This window comes from Ammodytes marinus (genome assembly GCF_949987685.1).
Source record: "Ammodytes marinus genome assembly, chromosome: 23".
Lineage (NCBI taxonomy): Eukaryota > Metazoa > Chordata > Actinopteri > Uranoscopiformes > Ammodytidae > Ammodytes > Ammodytes marinus.
The window spans coordinates 15,522,062-15,535,892 of NC_137227.1; the positions used below are offsets into that span (position 1 = coordinate 15,522,062).

At 40.9% G+C, this 13,831-nt stretch overlaps 1 protein-coding gene across 2 annotated transcripts; it reads right to left on the reverse strand.

The window, feature by feature from the left end:
• Positions 1–4,696: 4,696 nt before the first annotated feature.
• LOC307269117 (uncharacterized protein) lies at positions 4,697–9,564 on the reverse strand. 2 transcript variants are annotated; one of them, XM_080051958.1, is made up of 7 exons: positions 9,424–9,564; positions 8,243–8,343; positions 7,489–7,578; positions 7,174–7,248; positions 6,622–6,692; positions 6,224–6,395; positions 4,697–6,011 (listed from the first exon to the last, which is right to left on the reverse strand). In XM_080051958.1, exons 2-7 carry the CDS (start codon positions 8,309–8,311, stop codon positions 5,799–5,801), a joined length of 690 nt encoding a protein of 229 aa, XP_079908084.1. In that variant the 5' UTR covers positions 8,312–8,343; positions 9,424–9,564; the 3' UTR covers positions 4,697–5,798. The 2 variants fall into 2 exon arrangements, with proteins under 2 accessions (XP_079908084.1, XP_079908083.1); XM_080051957.1 differs by having other exon boundaries at positions 8,243–8,346.
• Positions 9,565–13,831: the final 4,267 nt, after the last annotated feature.

Consider the following 13,831-nt stretch of genomic DNA (forward strand, 5'->3'; position numbering starts at 1 on the left):
GGGGTGACCCTCATTTTCAATGAAGTCGAGTTCAAACAAATTCAAAGGAAAAACAACAATACATAAACAATATTCAACGCAAATACATCAAATACATAACAACAGGTGAAGAGAAAAACAATTGAAACATTTACACAGTGGTGAAGATTAAGTGGTAATTAAAATTAAATGGGTGAAAGTACAATATAGCCTAATTAAAACAGTTACAGGTAGAGTTTGGCAGATTTAAAATAGTTTGTTTAAATTGGTTAAAGGATATGAAGTTATTTAGTTTAATTTGTTGCTGTAAGTTGTTCCAGGAGTCAGGGGCACTGAAGCTAAAAGCTGTCTTTCCTTGCTCAGACCGGGCTTGTGGGACATAAAGCATAAGCATGTCAGTGGAGCGGGTCTGATAAAGGCCATCTGAGATTTGCAGAAATTCAGTTAAATAACGAGGAAGCTTCCCGGTCAAGGCTTTGTAAATAAAAACATGCCAATGTGCGTCACGTCTCTCTTTAAGGGAGGACCACCCAACCTTTTCATATAAAAGACAATGGTGTGTGTCATAAGCATCTCCTGTGATGAACCTTAAAGCAGAGTGAAAAACAGAGTCCAAGAGTTTAAGACATGAATGTGATGCATGCCGGTAAACCACATCACCGTAATCAAGGACAGACATGAAAACTGCCTCAATAATCCTTTTCCTACTAAATAAAGGGAAGGTGGTTTTGTTCCTATAAAAATAGCCAATTTTTTGTCGTAGTCGACGAACAAGATTTGTTATATGAAAATTAAAAGTGAGTTTATCATCTAACCAGATGCCAAGATATTTGTACTCTGTGACTCTTTCAATTAAAAATCCATTATTTGTAAAAATGAGTTTACACAAAGTTGATTAAGCCTATCAGCTCCACAAAACACTCTGTAATTGTCAGTATTGCAGTGCTTACAAACTAGTATCAAACTGGTGCAGGAGCTCAGAAAAATACCAAGAAGCACCCAAAAAAAATGTCAGTTGTTGATTCTACTGCTAAGTAAAAGCATGAAGATACAGCAGAAGGAATACAATCCATGCGCGACCACAGAAGATTTACCTCATGTGGATGCGCCAACAGTGTTGTATTTATTCAGAAGGCCTCATGGGGGCGACATAAGTTACACACTATAGCTTCAAAACAACTACCCAAGGCAAGGAACCATTGGTTCAGCCTTGGCAGCCTGAAGTTTAATTTGAGCAATCTCTCCCCTGTTCTATCTTTATTACCTACAGGAGATGGAGGCTCCTATTACGTCTCAAATAACTGTCTATTTTTTTGTTTGTTTGCTTGTTGTTGGTCTGACATAGGTGTTGATTGTACCTGCTGTTGTGATTGTGTGAAATGGTTTCCTTCGATGAAATCACACGAATCTCAACTTTCCAAAGATGTCACATTAGTACAGCATAGTCTGTATTAAATGTTCAGATGGCTTGTGGTATACTATATGTCACCATGCCTACAATCGGTAATGTGATGGCAAAAACAGCAGTATGTCATTGTTTGGCCCAGGCATCATGCCCATATTCTCCCATTTCTGTGTGGTTGGATCATAACGATGGACCAAATGTGTGTCACAATAGTCATCCCAGCTGTATACCAGGCCATAAAACTTTCCCTCCAAAACTGCACTTCCTGCTCCTACATGTGGAATTCTCAGATGAGTGAAGGCAGTCCAGGAGTTAGCCACTGGATTGTACACCTCACAAGCTAGCTGGTCAACAATAGTCATGTTACCATCAGATTCTGTCAACTCAGATTCCTCATTATTGTATGCCACTGAACCTGGCAAGTTTTCTACATCTTCTTTGTCGTCTACTGCCTCTTTTTTTCGCTCCATCCTCTTCCCATTCCACCTCATTTGCGCTCATGTTGATTTTAGACCAACTGAACACCCTTTTTTTCCATATTATTCTCTTTCTACTGGTTTCCACCTTTCTTCCATTGAGCCCAATCCTTCTGGCGGCATGGATTAGCTACTGACATACTGACCAGTATCACTTAATTTGAATGTTCCGTTGTAATCCACTATTTGGACGTTTCTTATGTTTTTCTTATTTGTCTTTCCAGTCTGCAGACACCAGTTGTGTTGTCTGTGTTTGTTCCTATCATGCCTCTCTCTCTCCTTGTGAACAGAGTCGCATGAGAACACATGACTGAAGAAGATGCTATTTGCAGTGTACTATATCACAAGGTTATGGAAATGTTGTGGGCTGTCGTTCATCACTCCAAGTTCAGTTCAGTTCAGTTCAGTTTTATTTTGTCATTGTTACAAGTAACAACCAAACGTTGTCAGAGCAAACAAACAGGCATAACATTTTAGTTGTCCACCAATTATATTTACATAATTATTAATCAATCAATCACCCAGTATTTTACACATAGTAACTACTCCTATATGTCATAAATCATAAATACCCCATAGACTCCCATAACCCATAAGGTGCTTGGTGCAATAAATAAATATATACATCTGATGGGGTAGGGTTGTTGAGTGTTGTGCAGCGATGCAAAGTCCAGTTCATAGTTATGGAGGTGTATGGAATGCAATTATGTCACAGAGGGGTGTCCAATGGGGAGTGGGGGGGCAGACAGTCCATTTAGCAGCCTGACTGCCTGGGGGTATAGGCTGTTGGCCAGCCTGCTAGTTTTGGCCCTGATGGACCTATATCTTCTGCCAGATGGCAGTGGTTGAAACAGGTGGTGTGCTGGGTGTATATTGTCCTGAAGGATGTTTTTTACTCGGTGCATGTAGCGGGAGGTGAACACAGTAGCGATGTCTGGTAGGATGGCCCCAATGATCTTCCCTGCAGCTCTCACCACTCTGTGTATGGCCTCCTTCTCTGCACTGGTGCAGCCGGAAAACCACACCAGTAACCCATAGGTCAGAACACTCTCCACTGCACAGTGGTAGAAGTTGACCATGAGTCTCTGGGGCAGTATGGACCATCTCAGCTTCCTGAGGAAGTAAAGGCGTTGTTGGGCCTTCGCTGTGGCAGAGGCAATGTTTTTCCCCCACGACAGGTCCTCCGACACAATCACACCCAGAAACTTAAACCTATGGGCCCTCTCCACCTCCTCATTCCCTATGAGGAGTGGGGAGTGGCTCAGTTGTCCGGTCTTACGGAAATCCACAATAATTTCCTTGGTTTGACACCATCACTCCCTAGACACACCACATATTTTCGACTAGACAGCATTTTCAATAGTATTATTTCTTATACTTTGTGTTTTGTTTACTTACTTTATATTGAGTCTCATTATACACAGTATATTTACAGGCCATTAAATCAACTTTTCTGTCTATTCCTGTGGTGATCACTCAAACAACTCTTACATACAATGTAAATATGTGGCCCATGAAATGAATAAAACAGGGAATGATCTAGACCTGGAGGCAGCTGGATCTTTGCCTGTTCAACTCTTAAAACCAAGACATCTTGGGAGTCTTGGCATCTTTAATATTATGTAGACCCTATGTCTCTGGTATCAGTATTAAATGCCCAGAGGGTCATAAGTGGGATCACATTTTCCTCACCGTCTAAAATACTTCAATCTGGGTAGAGAGCCATGAAGGAAAGAAGGACGTCAAGTGGGATTGTGCCGGCACAATCCCAAACCACCGGGTCATGACGTAACCTTGACTCAAAAAAATGCTATCATAGAACACTCCTTGAATATGATCACCACCGGTTTTATTTTGAAATTCTTTAAAGTTGAAACACTGTGAGTGGGTCAGTTGGAAATTAAACTGGTGAGCAGCTATGCCAAAACACACTTCTACCTGCTCTTTTCACAGCCATTCATGTGTGAACACACACACACACACACACACACACACACACACACACACACACACACACACACACACACACACACACACACACACACACAGCAAGGTGACTCATTATTCTATCCTACGCAATAAGAGAAGCTGAAGGCATTTAAATAATTTGAAAAAGGTAAATATTTTACATTCTGAAGTAGAGGATTTCTTCAAATCACTTAAAGGTGTATATTGTGTTTTCAAAAGTCTGCACGCTGCTATAAATCAGCACACATTTACAGAAAGAAGGCTCTTTAGGGTCATGATGAGTGTCACACTGCAAAACCTAAGCCGATCTTGAGCAGAGCAGATTCTAATTAAAAAAGCCACTGTGAGCACATGCAGATGTTGCCGTATCACGCGCAGTGAGCATTTGGCTCTGGGCTGCAGCTCACAATCCACTTATGAGAAGTCTGTCTCCTCTGCCATGCTGATTGTTACCATGACGACACTTGCAGTGAGTGGAGGAGTGAGGAGCAGCTAACCTCCTTGTGGGACCCTCCCCCTCCCCCTCTCCCTCCCCCTCCGGCCCTTCTTCTATCTACAGAGGCAGAAGAAGCATCATCTTCCCTTTTCAAATACTCTGCTCATCTTTTCTCAACCATTAGGAACTTTTTTGCTCATGTCTGAGCATGTAATATGAAGCTATGAGCAGTTAGCTTAGCATAGCAAACAGCCTGAAAACCTCCCAATTCACTTATTAACACAATATATCTTACATTTTTGGTAATCCTTACAAAAACTGTCTAGATTTTTAAAACTGACAACAAATGACAAAACAGAAGCTTTTACTTGTCAAAATACAATCTAGTTTTATTGAACTTTTATGGCCACTTGAAACACAGAGGACATATAAATAACTTTTAAGGTTTAAAATGGACAATACAACAGGCTGGAAGAGAATAAGTTATTAGGCATGATTAGAAACTAGCCTTTATCATAAAAACTATCTTATTTTGAAAGGGCCATTTCTCTACAGGGATGCCAGCAACTCCCACAAGATGTGAAGAAAATAATAAAATAAATTATGAAAACATAAACAAACATCATAACAATACATACACAGACCAGGAAAGGTACAATGGCTTTATTTCCCCACAAATATTGGAGTAAGTCTTGGAGTAAGCTCACTTTTTCTTTATATAAATAATTATAAATAAAGTCACAACATACATTTTAAACATGATAGTAATGATTCTACTATAAGACTGAAGCGTTTTTAATTGCTTTAACATAATTATGTTCCACTGAAAATCATTATTTTTCTGAGGCTGGCTTATTTTACAAAAAGCATACACAATGCAGCCAGGAGGAAAAAGACCAAAAGATTAAATGTTTTTAAATCAGTCATCCAACTGGTAAATTAAAAAATGTTATCCATTCATTATTACAACAGAAGTACTATCGCTCACACATGAAGGGAGCTACGTATATCAGCTCGCGCTTGCTAATATTGCTTTTTAAAATTAGGTCATGCTCTATTTTAGAATCACAAGTCCCTGCATTCATGAAGTATATTCTTCAGAGAGAAGAAGATGAAGGGGCCAGAAGAGTTGCATAGTTTTATAGGGGGCATCTCATATCAAATTTTACTATTGACCCTGTTATTTTCCTTTTTGGATGTAACTTTGCGACCCGAACGCACTCCTAGAACCCCCCTTCTACGAGCATGGCAGGAAGCCTATTTTTACCCAAGAGGGGCTGAGAAGGTGAGACGGAAGGTGAAAGCAAGCACAGGGTTTTATGTTGTTTTTCTCAAAGATCACAGAGTGGATGTAGATCTTCAGATGAGTGGAGTTAACAGGTGCAAAATGATAGACTTCAAAGCAATGTCTGACCCTGAAGCCACAAGGCCAACTGCCAACAAAATATCACTCTTAATATAAAATAAAAACAACCATATTTCTCCATCCATACTTGTGCTATCTTTTTTACTACCACATTGTCGGAGTCCGGGTTTAAGCGCTGGCCCACGGTAGGAGGAAAGACAGGATGACAATGAGGATGGAGAGGGAGAGAGGCAGAGCGAGGAGGAGGATGAGAGGGAGAGAGAGGGAAGACGGCCACAGACACATGAGACGCCCGGAGCTTCTTGGCAAATCGACGGGAGTCTTTTGCCCCTCAACGTTTGGCCGGCAGATGACCAGGGGCCGGACCTGCGATATGCTCTCCTGGAAGAAAGAGGTGATACAATATTATTTTGACCTTATTTAATTGTTTTCTATTACTACAATGTATTTGTATGCATCTTAATTTTACTTTTGCATGTTGTTGTTTTAGTCTTGCCATCAAAGGTTGTATGTGTATCAATAAAACGACGGTTAAACCCTAATTGTCTTTCTCCAGTGAAACATACAGTGCTTGTTTGGTGCATTTCTCCTACCTCCAGTATGGTCCTGCTGTGAGCTCTGTCGGGGCTGAGCCTGAGGTTCCAGCGGTGCGTCCTGCTGCTCCGCCCGCCGTCGTCCTCGCTCTCGGTGGTGTCCTGCCGCGCCACACGGGGACGCTTCCGTCTCCGCGAGCTGATTCGCTGGAGAGAACCGGGTTCCTGGAGCCTGAGCACAACAACAACAAAAAAGTCACGTTAAAAAGGCAAGGCAAGTTTATTAATATTAACTAGGACAGTTCAGACACAAGGCAATTCAAAGTGCTTTACAGGGGGCAAAAGAGACATTTTAAAGACAATTAAAACAGGCAAATAAAAAAGATATAGGTTGAAAGCGTAAAAGAAAAGGCCCAAGGTGAGACAATTTCAAGGGAAGGAGTTTGTGCACATCCAACCTGCAATCTGTATCCTCTATATCAGCGTCTGCATCGCTCTCCCCCTGAGGGTCTGACAATACATAGTCCTCCTGCAGGAGAATAAAGCATATGACACTAATATAATATACAATATGCAATAAAATACAAAAAGTATGAAAAGAATCAGTATAATACACATTCAAAGGTAGAGTCAGCGATTCTGGAGAATGCTTGTTGTGAAAATTAATTTGTCAAATCAGTGAATATCTCCTCACGATTCACTACCTGTCTGTACTGTGCACAGGGGAAAAACCTGGTGTTCATACACAGTCTTGGCACTGTAAACGGGTATGTAAACAAAAGGAGGGCAACCGCAGCTAGTAACATGCCCATTTACGGAGCCTAGGCTATGTATTAACAATGGCTTCTTTTTTTTCCAGCGCATTCACAGTACATACAGGTTAGCCGATCGTGAGGAGATGTTCACTGATTTAGACAAAAGTGATTTCGACAGCTCACTTTTGATTGTGATTACTCCTTTAAATAAATTAAAAGTATATAACATATGCATCACAAAGAAACAAACATTACCTCCGTGCCGTATCCCTCCGAGTTCCTGGTCATCATCACTCTGTTTTTCCCACAGTGTTCACACGGCTGTGCGTCCTGAGAACAGAGATTTCAATAGACTATTAATTGAATGATTTGTGCTAAGAAAAGTGATCTCCATGGCAATAAAACGATAGATAATTGACAAAAAAACACACTTCAATATAAGACACAATCAGTACTAGCAGACAGATGGATAGAGAGGTCTAAGACATGCAATTAGAGCAGTGATCACAGATGCAGAGGCGCTATGAGCAATCGGTCGCGGACGTTTAAGTGGAAAGCCTGAGCACTCACCGGCGTGGGCGTGTGCGCTTCTGAGTACAGTGTACAGGGGCCGACCTCGCACAGACACACCACATCTACCTCTCCGCAGCTCGCCCCCATCTGAGACAGAGAGACATGCAGAAGAATAAGAATGCATAAACAACAGTTGTGACTTACGGGAATTTACCTTTCCCTTTCATATTTGGCCAGCAGCATAAAACAAAGTCAGTTAAAAGGTGGAGTCAGCAATTCTGGAGAACGCTTGTTGTCAAAATCACTTTCAGTCAAAATCAGTGAATATCTCATCATGATACGCTACCTGTCCGTACTCTGTGTGCTCTAAAAAATAATCAGCCTAGGCTCTGTACACTGGTATGTAAACAAAGGGCATGTTTACAAAGGCTCCCCACCGTAGCTTGCAACATGGCAGTTTACAGACCCTATAGACTGAGTATTGACACCAGATTTGTTTTCAGCGCACATACAGTATAGACAGGCAGCGGACAATGATCGTGACAGAATATGCTGACTCCACCTTTACAGGAAAGGAGCGATGCTTTGATGGACACCAACTTATATAAATGGTGCAATATCATGACAAATCCAAATGGAGATTTACATGTTGTGGTATATACAACCCTTTCACCTGAGGTTTTCAAGTTGGACACACTGTATCATCATTTGTAACTTGGTGTCAATACGACCCTAAGCCTATTACTTCCATATGGATTCCCAAGGTGTTCAGGACAAACAGACATAAACAGACATAAATAAACGACCTCACCTCACAGTCATTGTCGCACGTGTCTCCGGATGAAAAGAGGCCTTGGGAGTGAGATTCCGTCCGCAGCATGACCTCTGACCTGCTCACACGCTTACAAACACCTGCTGGGGCACATCAACAACAGGAAGTCACTTCAGAAGCATTAATGGAGGATTCGGTGGAGGCGTTTTCCCTCCTTGGCTTGTTTTTTTAGTTTTTACAAATGACTAACAATTTTGTCAAAACAGGGAAAGGCTACACAAATCCTACGGAGGGACGATAATTCATTATTAGCTTATTCATTTAATCATGGCAGGATGAAGCAATCAAATTGAATTATTGTTTTAAAATGTTCTGTTTTTCCATTTTATGAAATTAAGCAAAAAAAAGTCTTTAAAGGTGTCATTACTTCAAAATAATGGCATTGGTATTGGTTGATAAAAAATAAATGGTACCCAATATTTTTAATTAATATTATATATTATATATCAACTCCAAGCTGTGTCCAGGCACATTTTTTTATTTTCCATTTTAATTTTTGTATAGGGACAATGCTGTTTCACATAGTTCAAGACCGTTACCAAGAATGTAACTGATGTCCTGCACAGAGAGTGTGTAGCTTTGACTAGACTGTCAATATCACTGATTTAGAAATACAATTTGATTGCCCAAAAGAAACTGTCTAAATATGGTATTTATTGATGAAATAAAGTTTTCAATGACAAGAAAAATATATGAATAGCCTACGGACCATCAACAAAAGGCCCTGAGTCATATTAAACTTGTATTGTATTGATTAGGCCTATAGGCTAGATACTTTCATCACTTTCCTTACAATACAGAAGTGTATAACATTTTTGTTGTTTTTAACATGGTGTTACAGTGGTGTAGCCTAGAGATGATGCTGCTGCCTGTAGGCAAGCAGCAGATGCGTCGTGCTTTCAGGGATTTGTCATCTCAGTGTAACATCTGCACTCGTTACGTAACAGCGCACACTGGCAACGTTAGAGACGGACAACTTTTCAGACGCAAGATGAGAAGGGGAGAAGAATCGGATGCTGCCATTGCCAACATTAAGAAATCATGCTGTATTTACACCCAAACACAAATTATTATTAGGCTACATTATGTCCACACAGAAAAACGAACGTAAGTCTTATTTGTAAGCGATGGTAAAACAGAACAGAGTTGACCCATCTTACCTCAAAACGCATCCTGTCTGTGGAGCAAGGAATAAACCCGTAAACAAGTGACTGGAGTTGAGCATTTAAAGAATGAGCAGAGGCACGCGGCGATGTTTCTCATTGTGGCGCGGGGAAGCCATGAGCTCACGCTGCTTGTGGATGTTTGACATTGTAAGAAAATCCTCTGCGTGATGTCAGCGCCAGCGATGACAGACAGCCACAGAGCAGTCCGGGGGAAGCGCGCTCACCCACTGTTCCCAAAACAAGCCGGGCGCGCTGGAGGAGGGACTTCCACTCTGGACTTTCAAAATAAATGCATTGGCATAAATACATTCATGGACGATGAAAAACCATCATCGTCCATGATATATTCATGTTGTGGATGAATAGAACCACAACATACGGATCATCAAAGTAAAGTGAATCACCATATGTCTGTTGCCATTGGGAATATTTGTCTTTTTCATAAGTGGGTCAAATAGTCGAAAAAATGCTGCATGGCTGGGACAGTTCAGTGTTTTTAGTTAGGAGATTAAGAATTACATTTATAATCAGCCAAATGTACATACTGTAACGTTCAAACAGTCAAAGTAGTCCTCCTTTGCAGTACAGTGATCCCTGGCAGTGTTTTACTATCATGTACAGTATGTAGCAGGGCCGACGGACTGCGGGGGAAAGTGCGACAGTCACGGGGGGGCCCAAGGCAGAGGGGGGCCCATCAGAATTTTTTTTTTTTTTTTTTTTTTTTTTGAGCTGAATGTGGGGCCCCGATCTTCGAAGGCCCTGAACAATGCCATTCCAAAAAAATAAATAATTGACTGGCTCATGATAGGCCCCTGACCCTTGCAAGGAAATCAGGGGCCTGCGCATGACTAAGGCATGTGTGCGGGAGAGTAAGCAGGAGCAAGCCGACATTGAATTGAACTGGTGGCGAAAATATAAGTGCTGGCAAACCTAGAACACTCCACATCACTGTGGCAACACAACCTATCTATCAGCTCAGACAGCGCAAAGAAAAGTCTGATGAATACATGAGAGTGATGGCCCTTGCAAGTTTCAGTAAGTTTAAAGAAGTGCCACACTGTTACTGTCTTTGAAATGCATTTAGACATTTTAAGGGGAAAACACATTGTATTTATTATTTCAACTATTGAGTTATTTGCAGAACAGCATGCTAGTGTAGGCCAACAAGATTTATTTTCTGAATTTTCAATGCTGCTTTATTTTTATGTTTTAAATTGGGAAAGACATGTTCCAAAACGACCAATAACCTTTGTATTTAAAAATAAATCAAGCAAGTAGGCTAATAATAACCATTAATGAATTATAGGCTATCGCATCACAGTAGGCCTATTGTCCACAATAATCACAGCCCCCCATCCATAAAGGAACTTTAAAAAGTTGGATTTGCACTTGTTGTGCATACACAAGTGTATGGTCTATTATTTGTATTTAGTGTGTCTGCATAGCATTGCACCAAAACAGTGGAAGTTTTCTTTAATTGTGTTTTGTACTGTCCGTAAAATTTTACCTGCACATAGCAAACAAAATTGCACAACTGTAAGGTCAGTGTCTGTTGTATTTTTGTATTTGTAGTGTATTTTGTTATGACACATTCTAAGATTACTGTAGTGTATTATGTTACTATACATTTTATATTAAGGTCTACTGCTACAGAGGAGACAAAGACAGTTAGCCTTATCTGGCAGGGGGCAAAGTCAGGGATGTCAGCTGCTTGAGTGAGGAAACCCTCAAGGCTGACCTGTAGATCATTCAAATTTCACACAAAGGTGACTGTCTTGTGAGTTAATCAAAGACAGTCTGGCTAAGAGTTAACAGTAGTTTATTGACCCTGGCCATCATCATCATCAGCATTGTCTTAAAAGTTGCTGAATCAGACTTCTTGGCCAACGGGACATATCGACTCTAGGTGATGATTAAACTCAGATGTCCTCTAGGGGCCAGAGGACAACCTCTGACTCATTAGGGTGGAGCTAGTTAGGGTACACCAATTAGGTGTTAGGAGGAGCAGGGCGTACTGTCCTAGAGAACCAATCAGATCACTTAGATTGACAGGTTAAAACCAGCCACAATGCTGGAAGAGTTAGGTCTTTTAGGATACAGGAACTTTTCATAGCTTTTGGTTTTATGCATGTACCTCTATTAGTTTTTTGGCTACAAACACTTTAACTTTTTATTGGCTTCGTTTTGACTGCAGGATGAGTTTTGTTGTAAATAAAAGAATTGTTCCTGAAGACCTCCTCATCTGCCTCAAACTGCGTCTTCTTTCATCAACCCACTACCAACGCCGTTTTTCTGAGTAAAGGCCGGAAAATATACTGCATGTTCAAATAAACAGTTGTTTATTTCTATAGTGCGCATTGGCATCTTTGAGCAAAATACCCCCAACATTTTTGCCGCGCCGCGTTGCGCCGCGTCTCCTGTGACCCTGGCCAGTGACCACCTTGACTAAGACATTTTCTGGGGGAAACACCGGTAAAAGTAATGATTTGGTCATTCCTCAAATAAATGTATTGTGGAGTTGTCTGGCTCAGAGAGCCATGTGTATTGTAAGACCGCCTTTCAGGGGGCCCATCAGGACCTTTTGTATAGGGGCCCAGAATTTGGTGCTACGCCCCTGGTATGTAGGCTACATTTTCACTAGGCTACTTAATATACCATTGGCTTATATCTACAGTAATGAGGCATATTCTATACAATCATAATTTGTTTTTAGTGTGACTGTTCTGTGATAAACACATACAGTTTGCCTGAAAAATCCACTTTAAGAGAAACCTCCCTGTATTCAGCTTCATGCACAATGCATAATCTAATTTTCTCAGCACCAAACTCATTCCTTCTTCAGTATAAAAAAAAACAAACAAAAAAACACTCACCTCCAAGATCACCAAATTTGGAAAATCATGGTTTGGAGAGGAAGTGTATGAACAATTGTAGACAGAAAATCTCTTGTAACTAACGCTGTCAGACGAATGTGGTGAAGTAAAAAGTATAAATATTTGCCTCTGAAATGCCGTGGAGAAGAAGTATAAAATAGTATAACATTTAAATACTCAACTATAACTCAAACACTACTGAAAAATAGTGTTAGTTTCAAAATCACTCTTTCGCATCAGGCTTGAGAACCCTGTTGATATATACATGTAAAAAGAGTTTTAAGCTGTACAAAAAGAGCTCATTTTGCTCTGCCGTCCCCAGAGAGTAGGACCACTGAACAAGATAATTAGGGGGAGACCTAATGGCCGAGGGAGGGATCCTCATTATGGCTGCATGTCGAGCATGCAAACCACCCCTGTGAACATAACTAAAGGCCTACACTGGAAGTTTTGCAGCATTTCGGCATACGCTTTCTCACAACATTTTGGATTCTCATTAGTTTCACCCACTTACAATATCATGTTGCTATTGCTGGACTGCTCCGTAATGTTTTATCAAATAAAGTTGCTTCCTTTTATAGACATTACCCCTGCCGTTCCTAGCCTGTCCACAATCATTCTCTTTGCTGCATAATAAGCTTTTCAGGCCAATGTTAGAGGTGGAGTCAGCGATTCAGCTTGTTGTCGAAATCACTTTTTGTCAAAATTAGTGAATATCTCCTACAATCCTCTACTTGTCCGTACTTTGTGTGAATAAAAAAAATCTGGTGTTAATATACAGCCTAGGCTCAATAAACAGCGATGTAAACAATTCGATACAAAGGGGCCCAACATAGCTTACAACATTCCTGTTTACAGAGCCTAGACTATGTATTAACACTGGATTTTCTTTTTCGGTGCACACACGGTACGGACAGGTGGAGGATCATGAGGAGATATTCCCTGATTTTGATCTAAAGTGATTTGACAACAAGCATTTTCCAGAATCACTGTCTCCACATTTAATGGTTGCATGTAACAGGGGCAAACACTGGTCAGTCTGGCACTTTTATGTGCAAAGAGTGGGGGAAGGGGAGGCAGAAGAGGAGGGAAGTAACAGATCTTCGATGGCAGATAGAGAGGTTTGTGTATACACAAGTAGCAATACCAACAGGAGATGATGGCTTGATAAGGAAATTAAGGGAAAGGGTGCAACTCAAATAATCCAAGACTAATGCACCAACGGACCAACACTACCCTCTCTCTCTCTCTCTCTCTCTCTCTCTCTCTCCTTCGTTCTCTTAATATCTCACTTTCAGAAAGAAAAACGGAGAGAGAAGAGATGAAAATCAAGGAATAGCTGCAGAAGCACGTCATTTAGGTTCTCTGGAAGTGCTGTAAAAAGGCATTCCTTGGATTTCTCTTCATCAGAATTGGATGCAGGACTAAAAACAACCCGTCAAAGCTCATGTGAATTCTTTCTCTTTGACTGAGGTCACAGGTTTCTGGCGCACACTGGACTCTTGGATCTAAGCATCAGACTCAACTCA

Excerpts from the sequence above, each read along its gene's own strand:
- LOC307269117 (XM_080051958.1), bottom strand. The coding sequence starts at position 8,311 with ATGCTGCGGACGGAATCTCACTCCCAAGGCCTCTTTTCATCCGGAGAC. Across the intron at positions 6,693-7,173 it reads CGGAGGGATACGGCACGGAG|GAGGACTATGTATTGTCAGA; the intron begins GTAATGTTTGTT and ends ATTCTCCTGCAG. Across the intron at positions 6,012-6,223 it reads ACAGCAGGACCATACTGGAG|GAGAGCATATCGCAGGTCCG; the intron begins GTAGGAGAAATG and ends TCTTTCTTCCAG.